General features: G+C 30.4%; 1 protein-coding gene and 1 long non-coding RNA gene across 8 annotated transcripts; both read right to left on the bottom strand.

The window, feature by feature from the left end:
* Nucleotides 1-136: 136 nt before the first annotated feature.
* Nucleotides 137-3033, bottom strand: LOC111287708 (cell division topological specificity factor homolog, chloroplastic-like). Its single transcript, XM_022878381.2, has 2 exons — nucleotides 2737-3033; nucleotides 137-1026 (listed from the first exon to the last, which is right to left on the bottom strand). The coding sequence occupies exons 1-2, from the start codon at nucleotides 2821-2823 to the stop codon at nucleotides 430-432; spliced, it is 684 nt and encodes a 227-aa protein (XP_022734116.1). The 5' UTR covers nucleotides 2824-3033; the 3' UTR covers nucleotides 137-429.
* Nucleotides 3034-7942: 4909 nt separating this feature from the next.
* Nucleotides 7943-10464, bottom strand: LOC149519395 (uncharacterized). Of its 7 annotated transcripts, none has more exons than XR_016341302.1 (3): nucleotides 9921-10464; nucleotides 9761-9778; nucleotides 7943-8326 (listed from the first exon to the last, which is right to left on the bottom strand). It is a non-coding gene; the product is annotated as an uncharacterized LOC149519395 (long non-coding RNA). The 7 variants fall into 7 exon arrangements; XR_016341300.1 differs by having other exon boundaries at nucleotides 9646-9778; nucleotides 9921-10320; XR_016341301.1 differs by having other exon boundaries at nucleotides 7986-8326; nucleotides 9646-9902; nucleotides 10046-10337.
* Nucleotides 10465-22078: the final 11614 nt, after the last annotated feature.

Raw genomic sequence — 22078 nt, 5'->3', positions numbered from 1 at the left:
AGCATGGTCAGAATTTTTTCAGCAGATTCACTCCGTACCTACAACCTTCAGCATTGTCAGAATGCGACAAAAAGCATCCTCCTATGGCTTAAAAGCCTTTCTCTTGTTTTTTTATTTTTTAATAAGCCATGGAAGATTCAAACCCAATAATTTGTGTAGAAAACATACATAATGTAAGTCGTACACACTAAATCTAACACAAGTTGGTAGACAGATTAGCAATACGAGGTTCCATGAAGCCAATCATCAAATCAAATTACAGATTGGAAGAAGGGCAAACGAGAGAATCATCTCAATGAAAATTTCGTATTATACAAACAAGTGTAAAGTTGCATTGCTACCTAAACATCCAAACATCTCAAATCTAGAAAGAAAATTCAGATCCCAGCCAAATGGAAACGTTTTTCTTCTGAGCTGAGGAATCCGTGTTTATTCATCTGGAATGTAGAAATCAAACCTGACGTCAACGGAACCAGACTGCTCTCCGGTATCTTTGTACTCGATATTTGTTATTGTTCCAGCTTCATCTGCATCTTGATATTCTGCCTTCACCCGCCGAACAGGCACAGTGACAGAGTAAATAGTCCCCAGATCAGCATCAGTAGAGACATTAAGCTGAACCCTGTCCTTTGACTCTATCTCCACAAAATCTGACAGAGCACGCACGATGTTTTTAACAATTTTCTGTTTTGCCACATCACTAACTGCACAACGGTCAGAGAACAGAATCATCTTCAAGCGCTGCTTTGCTATATTTGCATTAGAGCTCCTTCTAGATGCTGGAGATGGGAAAACTATTTTCCAAGCCAAGTTAAGTCGCTCAAAGAAGTTCATGTTTATAGCATTTAAGAGAAAGCTCTCAACCTCTTGGGTGACAGCAGTTGGAGATAACTTATAATCTCCCCTGATCCCAGCTAATCTTTTAGTTTGACCACGAATGTTTTGGCTATCTACTGTCATTCCATTCCATTTTGGTGTAATTTCAGAAAAACTTGATCCTCCATTCATGAAACCCGTGAATTCTACCTGTAAAACGACAAAAAAGTTTAAAATGACCATGCATTTGCATATCTTCTTAATTCTACATAAATAATAAACTATGCTTACCAAATCCTTCTACTTCTAACCAATGAAGGTCTTTATTTCTAAATATAAAAATTTCAAAAATGAAGATGAGATGACACTACAAGACATTACCATATCAATAAAATAAAAAGAATGGAGCATTTGGAATCATTAGTTGCATTTTCAGCTTTTCTAAGCATTTAAAGGGAAAGAACGTTTGCACATCAAAGAATGTTATACATGTTTTGCACATCGATTAACTTATGGCACTGAACGGTGCTTTATACAAAACAATAAACTATTTTGCCAGACAAGAAACAATTTAAGCCGGTGCCCAATTGCAGTGCAAAAATGTTCTCTGAACTACAAAGGCCACAAAAAAGCACCATACCAGTTAGAGAACCATGCTATTTGTGTGAAATGATAACTTTAAATATTATCAATCAACAAGAAACTCATCAACACTATCACTATCCACCATAGTTAAATCAAAAAATAAATACCACGGTGCTACCATACACTAGTAATTTTACTACATCCTTCACATTAATACAAATACTATTCAGGCATTAGAGGCAGCCACTTATTACAGTCCACGCAACTATCACAAGAGTATAACTAGATTAACAACCGTCCCATTACCTCCACAAGCAGCAGCCAACCACCATCACCCTACATATAACCTATAACCAAAAGCAAAGCATCTTCCTTTAATCCCTAATCACCATTGCTGATTTTCATTACCTAATGAGGTGATTGCCGCAGGTAGGAGGTTATGGTCTAATGACAAATACGGACAGGATTGACTTGCATGGAAAACCAAACTCAACGAGCTCAGATCTTTCATTTTCAACATCATACTGGTATGAATAAGAATTCCCAGTCCTTACCAATGATGTGAAAAAACATAGTACGTTAAAAAAGACCCAAAATAGAAAGGGGCTGAATTATTATTCTATACTAATAGGTCCTAAAATCCACAGGAACTATTCTCAGCGCAACTTATCTTGCAATTTGAAGTCCTATACATGGGTTAGTATTTGACTCTATTTGCTATAAACTACAAGTATAATTACCTAAAATTCAAGTAAAAACAGGATTCTGCATCCTTAATTGAGGAATAATCAAGACTAAAAACAAAGACCAATCCATAGTCTTGAGTATTGATTGAAAAAAGGCAAGACCAACAAGAACATCTGGGTATTTGACTATGATGAAGAACAAATATTCATCAAAAAGTAGAAACTTGCAAAGTTAGAATTGAAGCTTACACACCCAAGATCGCCCAATAGACTAAAATAACTAGATGAAGACAGAAGGCGAAACCCAGAAAAAATTTTGCGGAAATTGAAAAAGTTTGAGAACTGTTAGGGGTCCGCAGAGCTACCATGTTTACCCGATGCCGCTGCAAACCAGGAAAACCATGAGCTCATGCTCCGTTTGGTTGCAAAAAAACAGCTAAAAACTTGGAATCCAAACGAATCCGAATACCATCTCCAACTCTAACCCTCAAAGGCTCAAACAGACACTGAATTACCCAACTTAGTCAATGCTATTCCGCAACCCAAAGACGGAATTAAGAAAACATATTTTAAATTTCGAATTGTGCAGAGAGAAGTTAACAACTGAGTTGTTTATAGAGATAAGAAGCGAGGGGTTGAAGATAAGGACCTTTGAAGAGGGTGTGGAGCTTCGAAAAGGTGGTTGGTGGTAAGAACCGAGAGTAGCAGCGACCCTTAAATTCCCGGATATCGACATTCTGGAGTCAGCTGGAATCGCCCTTTCTCTAACAGGGAAAAATGTAGGCTTTTTTGCTCACCGGAGGTTCAGACTCTCTTGCACTTGATGCGGCTTGGGTTGGGAACAACGCAGTACCGAATTCAAGAGCAATTCCCAGGGAGAAATGTTGCGTTAACAACGGTGCCGTTTAACTTTTGTTTATTGCTTTCCCGTTTTATTTGGTCTTTTGTTGTCTTTGATTTCCTTTACCCTTTTACTCACTCTACGTCTAGCAGACGAGGATGGGCCAAGGCAGTTGAGTCAATAGTTCAGTTGTTGAATTTCGGGCTTTTTTAAGTACAATTGAGCCTAATGGTGAGCGTTTCGGTTTCAGGCCCAAAAATTCCTTGTGACCATTTTTTTTCCTTTTTCTAAAAAAATTAAATAATCGACACATGATTTGAGAAATTAGAGAGATACATACAAAAAAGAAATGATTATATTACAGAATTAAAAAAACAAAAAACAAAAACAAACGAGGACAACCAGAAGCAGAACCTGAAACAGAGATACATATAAGCTTTTTCATAGGAAATCAAAATCACTAATCATGTCTAGTTGCCAGATACATTGAAAAACAGAGTAAGCAACAAACAGCTAAATAAAGTAATTCTTAAAGCGTTACGCTATATATGTTGAATCTAGAGGAGCCCCTCACACTCAAACTGAGAACTAGTCCATGGCGAGTTCGGCTTGCTCGTGTTGGTGCATGGGTCCAAGTTCAACGTTCTCTTGAGGAGGAACTGGGTTAGAACTTTCTTCGTTCCGGGTAACGATCATGATGGAATAAATGGGAAGTGATTGAAGGAAGCCGGTAAACCATAGGAAAAGGTGTTTAAAAATATCAAAGAACATGACATGCCAAGGAGAATAGAAGACTATCAGCAAATGTATGGCCCAGAAGAGCGAAGGTGGAAAGAAGAGTGAGGCTAGAAATGATGCGGTCAAGGCAATAGAGAAAGTTCCGGTGCGGAAGCGAATATGATTGACAGTTATACGGAGTTGAACCGAGGTGAAGAGGAAGAGTAGAAGAAACATCACGGCTAGAATTACGAATGCCAGCTCCAAAATGGAAAATTGTTGGACAAAGAATGATGAAACCAGGAGGTTCGGGTTCAAAGGGCTTAAGAACAAAAAGAAGATCAAATTCAATATAGGGGGGATACAGTACCGCAAATCCATTTTTCCCGTTATCCCGCAGTGGGATCTTCACGCTGTATATATAGACCATTGGCACCAATGGCTCCAAGCATGTTTTTCTGCCCTTGTCCCTACATGATGAGTTTAAGGCAAATTGCTTAGCATGTGACTTGCCACAATAAATCCAAAATGGTTGACTCGAAACTGACGCAAGTCAAGTTTTTAAAAGTTAAATTTATTTATGTGTTAAAACAATCAATTCATGCAGTTAATTTAAAAAAGATATGTTTTATATATTTTAATATTTATATTATATTTTTTATTTTTAAATTATGATTTTTGCATAAAAATTAGTAGTAAAATTTTATATTTTTTTATCCATTCGAATTCAATAAAAACATAAAAATGAAAGGTCAAGCAAATAAAATACTTATCTATTTTATAATGACAATATTAATATTAGGGTTTCAAACAATATACTAAAAAATCATTAAATTCAGCCATAAACATAATTATATGTTAATAAATGTAAAATGTGATGTATATATATATATATATATATATAAATTAATCATGTTTAAAATTATATATTTTATTGTATATAATAAACATTAATTTTTATTTTTTTACTTATTAAAAATATATATTTACTCTTTAAATTATTTGTAATTTGTAATGTAAAAGATAAATAACAAAAACAATAATCAAACCATTTTTTACTCAATTTATAAATTTAAAGACTATTCTATTATATATGTAATAATTGCATGAGATAATATTTCATTGTAATGTTTTATTAAATATATTTTTTTTAAAATTAAATTTGAATTTAATACACATTTTGTTGTAATGCAATGTAAAAGGTATTTACGTGTTTATATAACAATATGAATTAATATATCTGATTCAATAAAAAAACTTTAAAATCTAATAATTCAAAATATAATATGATGATGTGATACAAAAATGATAAAAAAACACAAATATAAGATGATTAATTAAAATTTTAATAAAAATTATATATGAATTTAACAAAAATAAAAAATAACTAAGGTCACATTTTTTGTGTCAACATAAATTATAAAATAAAAATTTTGTATAAAATATCATAAAAATACATAAATTATTAATATTTTTCATATGTAAATTACAAAAGCCGGTTGACTCTCTAGGTTAATACAAGCTATCTATCTATCACAGTCCAAGTAATAAAATAAAATGACGCTTAATAGTTCCTTTTAAATGTTTTTATAAGCCGGTGACTCCATTTTAAGCTCTTACATCGCTGGCTAATAATGATTGTTAATAAGGTTGTTAATATCATATCGGATAATAATTTTTTAAAAAATAATTTATGTCAACACTAATTATTTTGATATATTATTTTTTATTTTTTAATTCAGTATGAATATATTTATAAATAAATAGATTTTTATATAATAATATTATTAATAATTTTCAAAATAAATATACAATATCTTAAAAATCAAATAAATATGTTTAAAAATATAAGAAATAATATTATTAATTTATCATAATATTTTTAAACAATTAATCTGATTATATGATATTTAAAAAAAAAATTCATGTAAAAATTTATTAAGATAAAAACAAAAATTTTAAAAAACTTAACTTTGACTTTAGAATTGTTAACCTTTAGAGAGCACAAATGTTTTTTTTTTTTTAAGAAATTGAAATATTTATAAATTTTAGTTTGAAAAAATAAAATATATGAAAAATAAGTTATAGTAAAAAATAAAAAAATCAAACTTTTAAGGGTTATTTTGCTTATCAATTTTATTTTTATTTGATTAAAAATAATTAAAAATATAAATAAATCAATAATATAAATATATTTTACGTTTAAATATTAAATAAAACAAACTAATTCATCAAATCCAACTAAAATTAACGAATACAATTAATATTATACGATATCAAAATTTAAAATGGCTAGAAAAGTAACTTTCAAATTTTCTTTCTTTTTTTTTTTTATATATAACGCAGGGGTCAACCGAAACAAAATTAAGACCATTGTTCCCACCTCCTTCTGTTCCCGAGCAAAGAATCTATCGCGTTCCCCTTTTTCCGCCTCCCCAATAATCTCTTTTCTGCCCGCGACCTTTTCTGCCCTGATCTGCCCGCGAATTCCACAAACATCTCTTTGACTTGGAGGTTGTAAAAGCACGAGAATATTTGAAAGATACGTTACCTCATCTTTTCCAAAAATATATGGAGACAATAAATCAAACAATAATGATTAACAACAATGACTTCATTAAAATTTAAATTATGATTAACAATAATCACTTCATAATGATTAACAATAAATCAAACAATAATGATTAACAATTTAAATTTTAATATTCATAATTTTTTTATATAAAAATTTTATATTTTTTATCTATTAGAATTTAATAAAAAACATAAAAATGAAAGGTCAAGCAAATAAAATACTCATTTATTTTATAATGACAATATTAATATTAGGGTTTCAAAGAATATATTTAAAATCTTTAAATTCAGACATAAATATAATTATATGTTAATAAATGTAAAATGTAATGTATATATACATATATAAATTAATCATGTTTAAAATTATATATTTTATTGTATATAATAATATTAATTTTTATTTTTTTACTTATTAAAAATATATATTTACTCTTTAATTATCTTTAATTTGTAATGTAAAAGATAAATAACAAAAACCATAATCAAACCATTTTTTCCTCAATTTATAAAATTAAAGACTATTCTATCATAGATGTAATAATTGCATGCGATAATATTTTATTGCAATCTTTTATTAAATGGTTTGTTCTTATTTCCTTGACTTTGCAGACTTGGGCCAAAATGGCTTTTTTTTATTGGGCTTGCCCTTGCAGACTTGGGTTTCTATTTGATGTAAATAGCTGTTTCTGAGATCTATAAGTTTTGCCTTTTCATTTCGGCTCTTTTGTCCATTTTAAATTCCATTTAGTTCCTTTCATAGTGTCTTTTTTTTTTTTTTTTTGCCAAATTTGACATATTTGTTTAAAGAATTTTTGCTTTAGTGATTTTTTAAACTTAATTATTCGTTCTTAACTAGGAATAACTGAAAAGGTGAGTTAATGAGAGTGATTTTGAAATGGATGCGCATATGATTCTAATTATGCGTTTAACCCAATTTAATTTTTCTTAAATTTCATCTTATTTATTTTATTTTTATTAGATAAAAAATAAATTTATTATTTAATTAAAATTTTAAAATCAATTCAATCATAATAATAAACACGTTAGTAAAAAACATAATAACAAAAAAAAATAATTTAGATAATAGTAAATATTCAAAATTATGAAAATAAATACAAAAACTAAACCAATGCCAACAAAAATGAAACGTGAAAGAAAAGATATTAATTTAAATTATAATAACAATCACTATAAATTTAAATATTTATAAATGTAAAATTCTGCTATCATTATATATATTATTACAATAAAATTGATATGATAAATTTTTTATGTATTTTTTACATTTATATTCATTTAGATTATATTTTAGTATCATTACATTTAAATAATTTTTTTTTATTTTTAATTGACTTAAAACAAACAATTTTATTATATATTCGTAACCCCTAAGTTATAATTTAATCATATTATTTATTATTTAAAGCAAATAACTTGTCTAGGGTGGGTAGTCGGTACTCTTACATCACAAATTCTGAATGCCAAAATCTTGGAGAGGAAAAAAAAAAAAAAAGGGAAGACGAGAGCCCCCTCATCTAATGGGGCCGAGGAATAATTTCTTAAAAATAATATCACTTCTTAATTTCTTAAAAATATTTAATTAATATGATAAATATTTATTTCTTGATATACTTTTCAGTTTTTTTTTTTCTTATGTCTGAAATAAATTGTTAGGATTGTCCACAAATTTATACATTTCAAATATTTGGATTATTGGCTTTAGACAAACTTTTTACTAGTGCAATTGAAATTAATTTTTAATGTTTGTTAATTTCCACCAGTCTATGTGCCCATTATATTGCATTTATCATAATTCTATTAAGAATAAGCTTCTAATAACACACATACTAAGAATAAAACTTTTTTTTTTTACCCAAAAAGAAAAAAAGTTTAACTCAACTCATAATGAGCTTCTAATAGCATTTAAGAGGAAGCTCTCAACCTCTTGGCTGACAGCATTTGGAGATAACTTATAATCTCCCATGATCCCAGCTAATCTTTTAGTTTTACTGCGAATGTTTCAGCTATTTACCGTCTTTCCATTCCATTTCCGTATAATTTCAGAAAAACTTGATCCTCCATTCATGAAACCGGTGAAATCTACCTGTAAAACAGCACAAAAGTTTAAAATGATCATGCATTTGCATATCTCCTTAATTCTCCATAAATAATAAACTATGCTTGCCAAAACCTTTTATTTCTAACAAATGAAGGTCTTTATTTCTAATGTAAAATTTCAAAAAATGAAGATGAGATGACACCACATGACATTAACGAATGAATAAAATAAAAAGAATGGAGCATTTGGAATCGTTAGTCGCATTTTCAGCTTTTCTAAGCATTTCAAGGGAAAAAATCATTTGCACATCAAAGAATGTTATTCATGTTTAGCACATCAATTAACTGATGGCATTGAACGGTGCTTTACACAAAAACAATAAACTATTTCGTCAGACAAGCAACAATTTAAGCCAGTGCCCAATAGCAGTGCAAAAATGTTCTCTTAACTACAAAGGCCAAAAAAAAAGCACCATATCAGTTAGAGAACCTTGCTATTTGTGTGAAATGATAACTTTAAATATTATCAATCAACAAGAAACTCGTCAACGCTACCACTATCCACCAGAGTTAAATCAAAAAATAAACAGGTTTTTCCAATGGTGCTACCATACGCTAGTAATTTTACTACATCCTCGACATTAATACAACGCTATTCAGGCATTAGTGGCAGCCGCTTATTACAGTCCATGCAACTATCACAAGGGTATATATAGATCAACCACCATCCCATTACCTCCATAAGTAGAAGCCAACCACCATCACCCTACATATAACCTATAACCAAAGGCAAAGCATCTTCCTTTAGTCCCTAATCACCATTGCTGATTTTCATTACCTAATGAGGTGATTGCCACATGTAGGAGGTTAAGTTCTAATGACAAATATGGACAGGATTAACTTGCATGGAAAACCAAACTCATCGAGCTCACATCTTTCATTTTCAACATCATACTGGTATGAATAAGAATTCCCAGTCCTTATCAATGATGCGAAAAAACATATTACATTAATATTGACCTTAACCATAAAAGACTGAATCATTATTCTATAGTAATAGGTCCTGAAATCCGCAGGAACTATTCTCAGCATAACCTATCTCGCAATTTGGTGTCCTATACGAGATTATAGTATTTGACTCTATGTGCAATAAACTGCAAGTATAATTACGTAAAATTAAAGTAAAAACAGGATTCCACATCCTTAATTGAGGAGTAATCAAGCCTAAAAACAAAGACCAATCCATAGTCTTGAGCATTGATTGAAGTAAGGCAAGACCAACAAGAACATCTATGACTTTGATTATGATGAAGTACAAATATTCATCCAAAAGTAGAAACTTGCAAAGTCACAATTGAAGCTTACAAACCCAAATGGCCCAATCGACAAAAATAATTAGATGAAGACAGATGGTGAAACCCAGACATAATTTTGCGGAAATTGAAAAAGTTTGAGAACTGTTAAGGGTTCGCAGAGCAACCGTGTTTACCCGCCGCAGCTGCAAACCAGGAAAACCAATGAGCTCATGCTCCGTTTGGTTGCAAAACAAAAGCTAAAAACTTGGAATCCAAACGAATCAGAATATCATCTCCAACTCTAACCCTCGAAGGCTCAAACAGACACTGAATTACCAAACTTACCCAATGTTAGTCAGCAACCCAAACACGGAATTGAGTAAACATATGATAAATTTCGAATTGTGTAGAGAAAAGTTAACGAATGAGTCGTTTATAGAGATAAGAAGCGAGGGGTTGAAGATAAGGACATTCGAAGAGGGTGTGGAGCCTCGAAAAGTTTGTTGATGGTAAGAAGCGACAGTGGCAGCGACCCTTAAATTCCCGGATATCGACATTCTGTAGTTAGCTGGAATTACCCTTCTTCACCAGGGAAAACTGTAGGCTCTTTTGCTCACCAGGGGTTCAGACTCACTCGTACTTGAGGCGGCTTGAGTTGGGGACAACACAGTACCGAATCCACAAGCAATTTCCGTGGAGAAATGTGGCATTAAGAACGGTGTCGTTTATAGTTTTGTTTATTGTTTTACCGTTTTATTTGGTCTTTTGCTGTCTTCGATTTCCACAACATTTTTTCGCTCTTTACGTCTGAAAGACCAGCGTGGGCCAGAGCTAGTTGCTTCAATAGTTCAGTTGCTGAATTTCAGGGCCTTTTTAGTACAATTGGGCCCAATGGTGAGCTTTTGGGTTTCAAGTCCAAAAATTCCTTGTAACAAATTTTTTTTTCTAAAAAATTTAAATAATTGGCACGTGAATTGAGAAATGAGAGATACATACAAAAGAGAAATTATTAGATTAAAGAATAAAAATGAAACAAACAGGGGAAATACTTAAGCATAACCTGAAACAGAGATACATATAAGCTTTTTCCTAGGAAATCAAAATCACTAATCAAGTCTAGTTGCCAGAAACATAGAAAAACAGAGTAAGCAACATATAGCTTAATAAAGTTATTCTAAAAGCATTAAACCATGTTGGATCTAGAGGAGTCCCTCTCACTCAAACTGAGAACTAGTGCATGGCGAGTTCGGCTTGATCGTGCTCATGCATGAGTCCAAGTTCGACGTCCTCTTGAGAAGGAACTGGGTTAGAACCTTCGTCATTCCGGGTGGTGATCGCGATGGAATAAGTGTGAACTAATTGAAGGGCACCAAAAAACCACTGGAAAACGTGTTTAAAAATATCGAAGAACATGGCATGCCAGGGAGAAAAGAAGACGATAAGTAAATGGACGGCCCAGAAAAGCGAAGGTGGAAAGAAGAGTGAGGCTAGAAAAGATGCGGTCAAGGCAATAGAGAAACTCCGGTGCGGAAGCGAATGTGATTGAGGGTTATACGGAGTTCAACCGAGGTGACGAGGAAGAGTAGAAGAAACATCAGGGCTAGAATTACGAATGCCAGCTCCAAAATGGAAAATTGTTGGACAAAGAATGTGGAAACCAGGTTCGGGTTCAAAGGGCTTAAGAACAAAAAGAAGAACAAATTCAACATAGGGGTGATACAGTACCGCAAATCCATTTTTGCTCCTTATCCCGCAGTGGGAACTTCAGGCTGTATATATAGACCATTGGTACTATCACAGTCATACTACCAATGGTTAAATTATTATTTTATCCCTTCCTTTTCATATTTTTGCTGTTGGTCTTTGTCCTTGCTTGACATTTCACATATTTTAACAAAAAAGAATAAAAGGTTAATAGAGTGTATGCTTTTTGTTATTAAATAATAGTTTAATAAAGTGTATTCGTTTTTGCTATTATATAAAAGTTGAATAGAGGTTCGGGTTCAAAGGGCTTAAGAACAAAAAGAAGATGAAATTCAACATAGGGGGATACAGAACCGCAAATCCATGTTCGCTCGTTTTTCCGCGGTGGGATGTTGAGGCAATGAGGCTATAAATAGATGAAATCCAAAAGCAAACATAACTCTTCCTTTCCAGCATGGCCGCCTAAAAATTTTTTTTTACGCCATTGTTCTAGCTTAGTAAAATTATTATTGAATTCTTACCTTTTTTTTTTCCGCTCCTGCCCTTCGCCGCTATTTTTTGTCCCGACCTGATATACGATTGACTAATGGTAATTGCTTAGCAAGTGACCAAGTGAGACGCCACATAATAAATCCAAAATGAATTGACGACGCAACTCAATTTTTGTAAAGGTGAATTTATCGTTGTATTAAAATAGTTAATTCATGAATTTGGACTTACCAAGTGTGGGATCCTCTCCGATCCCTTCCCTTCAATAATCCAACTTTTCCAACTTCCCTTCAGTAATCCAACTTTTCCCATCGGTTTCGATCCCTTCCCTTCAGTAATCTAACTTTTCCCTTCAGTAATCTAACTTTTCCAGCTTCCCTACAGTAATCCAACTTTGTGCGATCCCTTCCCTACAGTAATCCAACTTTTCCAAATCCAACTTTTCCCACTTCCCTACAGTAATCCAACTTTGTCCGACAACTTCCCTATAGTAATCCAACTTTGTCCGCACCCTTCCCTTCAGTAATACAACATTTCCAACTTCCCTACAGTAATCCAACTTTGTCCGATCCCTTCCCTTCAGTAATCCAACTTTTCCCATCAATTCCGATCCTTTCCCATCAGTACTAGGTCTGTATTTTAAATGTCACTGGAGAGACGTTTCAACCCAATTATTTGGGTTTTTTGTGCAATCGTCCTGTAACAAGCCATTTGGAACAAAATGGGGTGCAATTATTACAAAAAATTTGCAGTGGAACCTGTTTTCAAACTGGAGGGAGAAGGGTTCATCGGGATTTTTTATTCCCACCGCAATCCATTTTTCCTTAAAACCCCTCCTTCAGTTTTTGTTTTTAAATTGTTGTAACTACATGCTATACCCTACGGCTTAAATAATGCTTTTTTTTTTTTTTTTTTATCTTTTAAAACTTTAATTTGAATAAAAATAATTATAATTTTAATATAAAAATATTATTATTTTCTAGATCATTATCATTTGCCTAAATATATTATTATCAATTTTTTTTTAAAAATCACTTAATATTTTATTATCATTTTTTTATTTAGAATATTTATTATTAAAATTATTATTTGATAAAAAATAATTTTAATAATTTTTAATTATTTATTAATTTCATAAATCTTAAATAATTTAATTATTTGTTAATATAATTTTTGCTCTCATATCTTTAATGATAATTTTTTTTACTATAATTGATTTTATCGATACTATTACATTTATAATCAAATACATATCTTATTGTTGATTTTAATTCCATCGACTCAATCTCACTACAATAGTAATTAATTTTATCATCACTATTATTTTCAATTTTATCATAATTAATTTCACTATTTATTCAAATGGATCCTAAATTAAAAAAAAAAATCCCTTTCCATGGAAATTCAACTTTAAAGGCGGAGAATAGTTGGTTTTGCTTTTAGATTTTGTCTATATATGCGCCAGAAGATTCCATTGCAGGGTAACGAGCAAACATGGATTTGCGATGCTGTATGTCCCCGGGGTGTCAATCCATGTTAGCTCGTTACCCCCCAGTGGGATCTTCAGACTGTATTATAGACAATTGGTACCAATGGCTTCTAACATGTTTTTCTACTGGTGGTCTTATCCCGCAGTGTGATTTGTGTAATGATCCCAAAATTCAGCTGCTACGATGCTGTAAAATTAAACAAATTAAAAACTGATCCAATGTTGTTTGTGCTGGAAGGATATGAGATCTGTAATTTTATGCGTCCATCTACTGATCCAGCTGCATATCCTACATGGCATGTAATCCTAACATTTTCTCTAAGAAATGGGGTAGAGGACCCTTTTTCGTGGATTCGTATCAATGTAATACTAATTATTATTACCATTTGTTCGTAAAAAAAAATCACTATGGTCATTGACAAAAAAGGTGGTGACTTTAAGGCTGTAAAAGCATAAAAAATTTGTAATTGGTTAAGACTTCACCTCGTTGACGAAGAGATTTTGGGTTTACACTTGTTGGGATCTTCTTGTTGGGATTTTTTTAAATACACGATATGCAGTTATTTATCAATGATCGTTTGTTGGGATCTTCTTAAATACACAATATGTAGTTATTTATTTTAAATTATCAAATACGAAACATCTTATTTTAACTTAAAAATTTAAATAATCTATCTACTCTGAATTTTTCTTATCAATATATATATATATATATATAATCATCTCAATTCGAAAATATATAAAAACAAAAATAATGATAACATTTGTAAATAAAATTTATATCTTAAAGCATGGATTTTTTCCAAATATACACCAAAATAATATTGAATAATGTAACGGTTTTCGTCGCTTGATTTGAACTCTATTTCAACAATAGTTAACTAATTCACTTCCCTTGATTAATGTATCTAGATTTGATAATTCATATTATCGTATCGTGTAAAATATTATATTTTATACGAAAATTACATATCACAATTTTTATCAATACAAAAATATATATTTTTTTTATTTTATTAAACTATTTATGATTCTTTTAAAATTTTAAGTCGTATTATCACCATGTTCTTTATTCATATCATATCATTGTGTTATATTTTAAATTGTCAAGTGTAAATATATCTAAAAAATTAACAATAATTAACTTAAAAAGCAAATTATAAACAAGGAAAAAATATATAAGTGTTTTTTTTTTAAATGAAAGCACCTAAAATTGCTCTTAAACATAATCAAGGTTTATCAAAAATTTTAAAAATTAAAGATTTTTGTTAGGGAATGCCTTAAAGACACTCACATTACTATGTTAAATTATGCATGCTTTCAATATATTAAAAATTATTAAATTAATTACAAAACGATACATCTAATATAAAAATATTATTATGAATAGTAATTTAATTAATCTTAAAAAGTAATTTAAATATTATTATGCCGGGAACTCCATTTTAAACTCAACGAGAGTGGTTCGACCTTGGACACAAATATTCGAATTGCTAAGTCTATCGAAATCATTCAAAAAAAAAAACGTTATGAGAGAGAAAGAGAGGAGTGAGAAAATAAGGAAAGATGTGAACTTTCATGAATGTGGACGTTCAACCACCATCGATGTTGATAATATGTTATTAAGGATTAAAAGAAAAAAAGTTTAATATTATAAATGACCTTTGAATTACAATAAATATTAAATATAATATCTAAATTTTAAAAATATTTAATATGATATATAAATTATGAATTTGTTAATTAATATTATATTTAAAAGATTATTTGCAGATCATGTGTTATTATTTTAAATTAGTCATATTAGAGTTGAGTATTATATAACAATAATAAAAATGATAAATCAAACCTTATATTTTATAACTTTAGGATCGACTGTATGAAAGATCAAAAAAAGAATTATATTAGATTATAATTTCAAATTTTTTTGTTACACTTATTTTTATAAAAAATAACTTTTCATCTATTTTCTTAATTATCATATTGTCTCTTATTACTTATATCTATATTTTTCTTAATTTACCTCTGGAAAAGACAATTGAATTCGATTTTTATTAGCCAAAAAAAGACTTTTTTATTTATTGGAGTCCGAAATCAAAAAATTTCTCAATTTTTAGAATCCAGACCAACCACTGTTATCGATAGTTAGAATCTGATTGTTTGTATTTTTATCAAGTTAAAATGTAAAAAAAGCAATTACAATATCTTTCTTTCCAATAATTTTTTTTTTCATTTTCTTATCAGTAATTATTTATTATCATGGCTGTAAATATATAAATATTTTTATAATTTATTTTTGTAATTTCCTTTTTTTCTAATTAAAATTATTACTAAGACTGCATCGTTAGTTTTTTGCTTATCCTTTTTTCTAATTCAAGTGATTGCCAAATTTGTCATTGCGAAGACTTCATATATTTTTGATAGATTGGAATGTGACAAGTCAAACAATAATCCCATTACCTTTTTGACCAACTTTGGTTGTTAGATTTACCCACTTTGGGTTTGTTACTTTGCTTTCTCCCTCGCTCCATTAATGTTGTCACTAAGAAATTTATCAAACAATGAAAACATGATCGTAGATTGGATGGCGGCCAAAGTTGCCAAGAGGCAGATGGCAGTTGCAATGGTTGGTTTAGGAATATTAATTTTTAGATTTTTTTAAAATATTAAATTTCAAAACCAAAAAGTTTAAAAAATGAATTTAATATTAAAAAGTAAATTAATATTTTTAAAAAATATAGAAAATTTATAAAAATTTAAAATAGTATTTTAAAAAGTCTGATTTTGATAAATTTCAAAAAATATATGATTAAAAATTTAATATATTTTAAAATATTATATTTAATATTTTAAAAATACGAAAAACATCTAACAATGTTCAAAACATCTAAAAATTTATTTATTTTATTTTTATTAGATTAAAAAAATACATCTATTATTTAAATAAATTTTTAAAATCAATTCTATCATAATAATAAATATGTTGGTAAAAAACATAACAATAAAAATCATTTAAATAATATTAAATATTCAAAATTATGAAAATAAATATAAAAAATAAATCAATTCCAACAAAAATGAAAGGTGAGAGAAATGAAATTTATTTAAATTACAATAACAATCACTATAAATGTATATATTTATAAATATAAAATTCTGCTATCATTATATATATAGTCACAATGATGAATTTTTTCTATATTTTTTACATTTATATTAATTTTAATGATATTTTAGTATCATTATATTTAAATTTAAATATTTAAAATTTTTTATTTTTAATTGACTTAAAGCATATAATTTTATTATATATTCGTAAATCATAAGTTATAATCTAATCATATTATTTATTAATATATTATTCGGCAAATAACTTGTCTAGGGTGGGTGGTCGTTGCTCCGTACGTCACAAATTCTAAATGCCAAAATCTTGGAGAGAAAAAAAGAGAAGCCAGAGTTCAAGTTATATCAACGTAGACTAAGTACAATATGACCGTTGACAAAAAAACTGTGAGACACCAAGGCTGTAAAAGCGCGAGAAAACATTTGAAAAGATATGTTGAATATTTTCTCTATTGGAAAATATAGAGCGTTATTTATCACGTGGTAATTTTTTTTAATTTTTGTTTACATATAAGAGTTTATTAAAATAATATTATTTTATATTTAATAAATATTTAATTTTTTATAATTTTATAATCAAGTTAAGTTTTTTATTTACTATTAATTAATTTTAAATTCAATACTTAATATAATATCAAAATTAACAAATTTTTTGTTTTCATTTTAAAATTTTTCATGTGATAAATTTTTTTTATCTCTACCTACATACGGTGATGGTATGTTAAAATAATGTTAAAAAAATACGAAAAATTTAATATTTATTGAATGTGAGATAACATTATTTTAATAGAATTTATATCTTAAAACATGAGTTTTTAAACATTCATTAAGACAGTATCACTTCATAATTTCTTTAAAATATTTAATTAATATAATAAATATTTATTTCTTGATCTTCTTTTTATTTTTTTCTTATCTATGAAATAAATTGTTAGAATTATCCACAAATTTATACATTTCAAATCTTTGGATTATTGGTTTAAGATAAATGTTTTAATAGTGTAATTGAAATTAATTCTTAATATTTGTTAATTTTTACTAGTTTATGTATCCGTTTACATTGCATTTTTCATAATTCTATTAAGAATAAGCTTCTAATGGCACATAGGCACACTTATACTAAGAATGAAAGTTTTTTTTTTTTTTAATGAAAAAAGAATAAAAGTTTAACTTAACTTATATTAAGAGTTAAATCTAAATGCAATAATGGGTCTTAGTCACTTGACTCAACCTCAAATTTTAACACTAGTTCACTTTAATCTCGACTAATATATCTAAAGACAATAATAATTAACTCAAAAAGCAAAGGCTAAAATTAAAAAGAAAACCCTAAAAATGCTCTTAAACATGATTGGAGATTTATAAAAAAATTAAAATTTTAAAGATTTTGCTAATGTTAAGGGTGCTTTTTAAAGCCATTATATTTAGGTAACGTTTTCTACCATTGATAATTTATTAAATTAATTATTAATTATTATATTAAATATAAAAATATCATTATAAATAAAAATTTAACTAACCTTAAAAAGACCCTAAAAAGTTCATTAAAAAATGTAAATAAAATGGTTTATTAGGTGGCATTGGCAAGCGGTAAGTGGCAAGTGGCAAGCGACTGATTTTGCATTATAATGGTAGTATAGCTTTGTGCTGTATGCTGATGTCAGTGATCAGACAATATAGCTCCAAATTCCAAATTATTGCCAGTTAATAAAAAATTAACAGATTTTTTTAATAAGATTAATATAGAGTTAGAAGTAGAAGAGTTGTAACTTTAATATTTGGTATTTATTTTGTTTTTTTAATATAAAAATCCTGTTTTGGGTAAGTGTTTAATTAATGGCAAAATCTTGGAGAGAAAGAAAAACCCAGAGAAAGTCCATGAATGAATCACAGGACAAAGATTTTGTACTTTACTTTGAAAAACTAGAAATAAAACCTTTCCTTGTTTTCCATGGATAGATGGAGAGCTGCTGTATCGCTTCTCTTCAGCCACTTGACAATAACGTACTTTATTTTTCATGCACTTTCTCGTTCTCCCAAAGCACCCAAACCTCTTTCTCTATCCCTTTCTTTAAAACCAGCTACTCGTTTTCTCTTCACAAGACATTTCTTCGCTCTCCCATCTCAAGTTTTGGTTTATACCAGCGATTCTGATCGTGGGTCCCCTGAATTTTCCGACCAAAATCATGGCTTTGTTTCCCAAGAAGGAGAGGAAATGGGCAAAATTCCCATCAAAGCTTATTTCCTTTGCACCAGGTTTCCCATCAAATTTGAAGCTTGGATATTTTTGGCTATTGTATTTTTAGTTCAATGGTTATTCAAGATAAGTGTTTTTGTAGCTTGATTGACTTAATGCCCTTGCTCATGTTCTATTTTGGTGAATTGCTTTTGTGTTGTTGGTGGGTTGCCTTTTCCTCTGACTTGTGGTTTTGGCAGTGTCGATTTGAAGAGTATGCAAGCTGAGAATTTGAGCAACATTATACCTCGTTCTCGTTCATCAAATTATATTGCCATCAGATATTGTGATTCCCCTCCAGATATTACTGCAAGATGTTTAACAAACGATTTTGTTCTTTCTGCTTCAATTAAACTTATTCACACGCAGTTACATTCCCACCTTTTAGCAATTTTCTGTTTAAAGGAGATTTTGCTTGGTGTCATTCTTGATCGTTGAGAAAATTATTGTTGTTAACCTATGATAAAGAAGCTGATTATGATTGTTTCCTTAGCATCCTCAGTTCATTCTTTGGGCTACCTTTATCTTTTGTGTCCTACACATCTTTCCCACCACTGGTATATTCATATGTGGTGGTTTTCGTTAAGACTGTTATGAGTTGAGTAACATGTTAGGTTGAAGCATTATTTTTGTGAGGAATCCGCCAAGTCTGCAAATAGTTTTTGGTTTTGTTTGATTCAACGACATCTTTCTCCTCTTTGGCTTTAGGCAATGAAAGACAAAGCCAGCTGCTGCCGTTACATGGTTGTTTTTCAGTATGGGTCTGCTGTCTTGTTTAACATTGAGGACCATGAAGTTAAGAGCTACCTCGAAATAGTCCAGAGGCATGCTCCTGCATTGCTTACAGAAATGAGAAGAGACGGTAAATTCCTTAAGCGTCTTTTCCTTTTATTTTGGGGGGAAAGGTGCATTTAGTCTCCTATATTATGTCGGTTCTGATATTTTTGTAAAAGCAGGATTCCGCATACTTAATCGAGGATGAATCAAGACTAAAAAACAAAGACCAATCCATAATCTCGACTATTGATTGAAATAAGGCAAGACCGCCGAAACATCTATGTATATGACTATGATGAAGTACAAATATTCACCCAAAATTAGAAACTTGCAAAGCAAACTGCAGTCAGAATTGAAGCTTACAAACCCAAGATGGCCCAATGGGCTAAGATAATTAGACGAACAACAGGATGATGAAACCCAGAAAACATTTTGCGGAAATTGAAAAAGCCTGAGCACTGTTAAAGTTTTTTCAGAGCTACAGCTACCATGTAACGACGATGCTGCTGTAAATTAGGAAAACCAAATAGCTCATGCTCCATTTGGTTGCAAAACAACAGCTAAAAACTTGGAATTCAAACGAACCAGAATACCATCTCCAACTCTAACCCTCAAATAGACACTGAACAACCCAACTTACGCGATATTATTCGGCAATCCGAACACGAAATTGAGCAAACATACGATAAATTGCACAAAAATTTCAAACTCAATGTAGAGAAAAGTTAATAGTCGTTTATAGAGGTAAGAAGAAGAGAAGGAGTGAAGATAAGGGCCCTTGAAGAAGGTGTGGAGCTTCGGAAAGGTTGTTGATGGTAAGAGGCGAGAGTAGCAGAGACAATTAAATTCCCGGATATCGCCATTTTGGAGTCTGCTCGAATTGCCTTTTCTCTAACACGGAAAAGTTCAGCTCTTTTGCCTTCTGAAGGTTCAGAGTCCTGTAATTCAGGAGGCTTGGGAACAACAAAGTACCGAATCCTTTGGGAATTCCCGTGGGGAAATGTTGCTTTAAGAATGGTGCCGTTTTTCACTTTTATTTATTGTTTCTCCTTTTTATTTGTTGTTTTCTGATTTGATTTTCTTTATTTTTTTAGCATTTCACTTATAATTTTTTATTATAATTTATTTACTATAATTATAATAAAAAATTATATAAGTATCCATTACTTATAATATAAATTCTATATAAAATTTTGATAAATAATACATAATTTTAAATTATAATATAATAATTATAGATGATATGTTTAAATTTTTTAGAGAGAATTTGAATTCCAGTGATCCAATCTATTTTTGTTGAACCGTGAGATATATTTGTGTAGCACGTATTGATGTAATTGAAGGGTCGTAACTGCACTTTTCCTGTGGTTTCCAATTAGAAAGGAAAAAATCCAGTAGTTTACTGATAGTCATTTCTCTTTGGAAAAGTAGCTTATTGTTATATTCAATTTTATTACTATTTTAAATAAATATTTTCACAACTAATTTTAATTTTATCAATACAATAATTAATATAACCGCTGATATTATTTTCAATTTTAATTCAATCCAACTCGCTATGATCCTACCGTACAATCAGTCACTTTAGGTCTAGCCTAGTTAACCACGGGCCAAAGCTAGTTGCCTTCGGTTGATGAGTTTTTGGGCCTAATGGTGCGATTTTGTGTTAAATGCACAAAATTTCCCCTGTAACCTTTAAAAAAAAATTAAGAAAAAAAATAAAAAATCATGTGCTCTGTATTTTGGCCCAGAAGGAGAAGCTGGGTTTGGAGCCGAACTGAACAAAATTTGAAAGAAACGAATCAGAGGAAAATTATCAAATAACATAATAATAATAAAAAAAAAAACCAAGGGGAACCTGAAGCAGAATCAGCGTTCCCGAATCTTTTTGCTTGGAAATCAAAAACACTATTCATTTGTAGTTGACAGACACTGGAAACAGATTACGCGACAAACTGCAAATAAAGTAATTTCAAAAGTGTTGAACTATGTTGAATCTAGAGGAATCCCTAGTGCATGGCGAGTTCGGCTTGGTCGTGCTGGTGCAGTGGTACCGAGTTCAACGTCCTCTTGAGAAGGAACTGGGTTAGAACTTTCTTCATTGCGGGTAACGATCATGATGGAAGTGGGAAGTGATTGAAGAAAGCCAGTAAACAGCAGGAAAAAGTGTTTAAAAATATCAAAGAAAATGGCATGCCAGGGAGAATAGAAGACTATCAGCAAATGTATGGCCCAGAAGTGCGAAGGTGGAAAGAAGAGAGGCTAGAGGCTAGAAACGATGCGGTCAAGGAAATAGAGAAAGCTCCGGTGCGGAAGCGAATGTGATTGCGGCTTATAGGGAGTTCAACCGAGGTGAAGTGGAAGAGTAGAAGAAACATCACGGCTAGAATTATGAATGCCAGCTCCAAAATAAAAAACCTTCGGACAAAGAATGATGAAACCAGGATGTTCGGGTTCAAAGGGCTTAAGAACAAAAAGAAGATCAAATTCAATATAGGGGGGATACAGTACCGCAAATCCATGTTAGTTCGTTCTCCTCTTCCTCCAGTAGTTCTGGCTATATATACTACATAAAAGACCATGGCAATTGCTGTAAGTGGCACAGCAATTGCCAATTGCTGTCAATTGGCAATTGCTGGGCAAGTGACTTGCCACATAATATATGCAACATGATTTGACGCGCAA

This window comes from Durio zibethinus, chromosome 4 (genome assembly GCF_047325235.1).
Source record: "Durio zibethinus cultivar Kanyao isolate XHJ-2024 chromosome 4, ASM4732523v1, whole genome shotgun sequence".
Lineage (NCBI taxonomy): Eukaryota > Viridiplantae > Streptophyta > Magnoliopsida > Malvales > Malvaceae > Durio > Durio zibethinus.
This window is presented reverse-complemented; position numbering and strand designations above follow the sequence as displayed.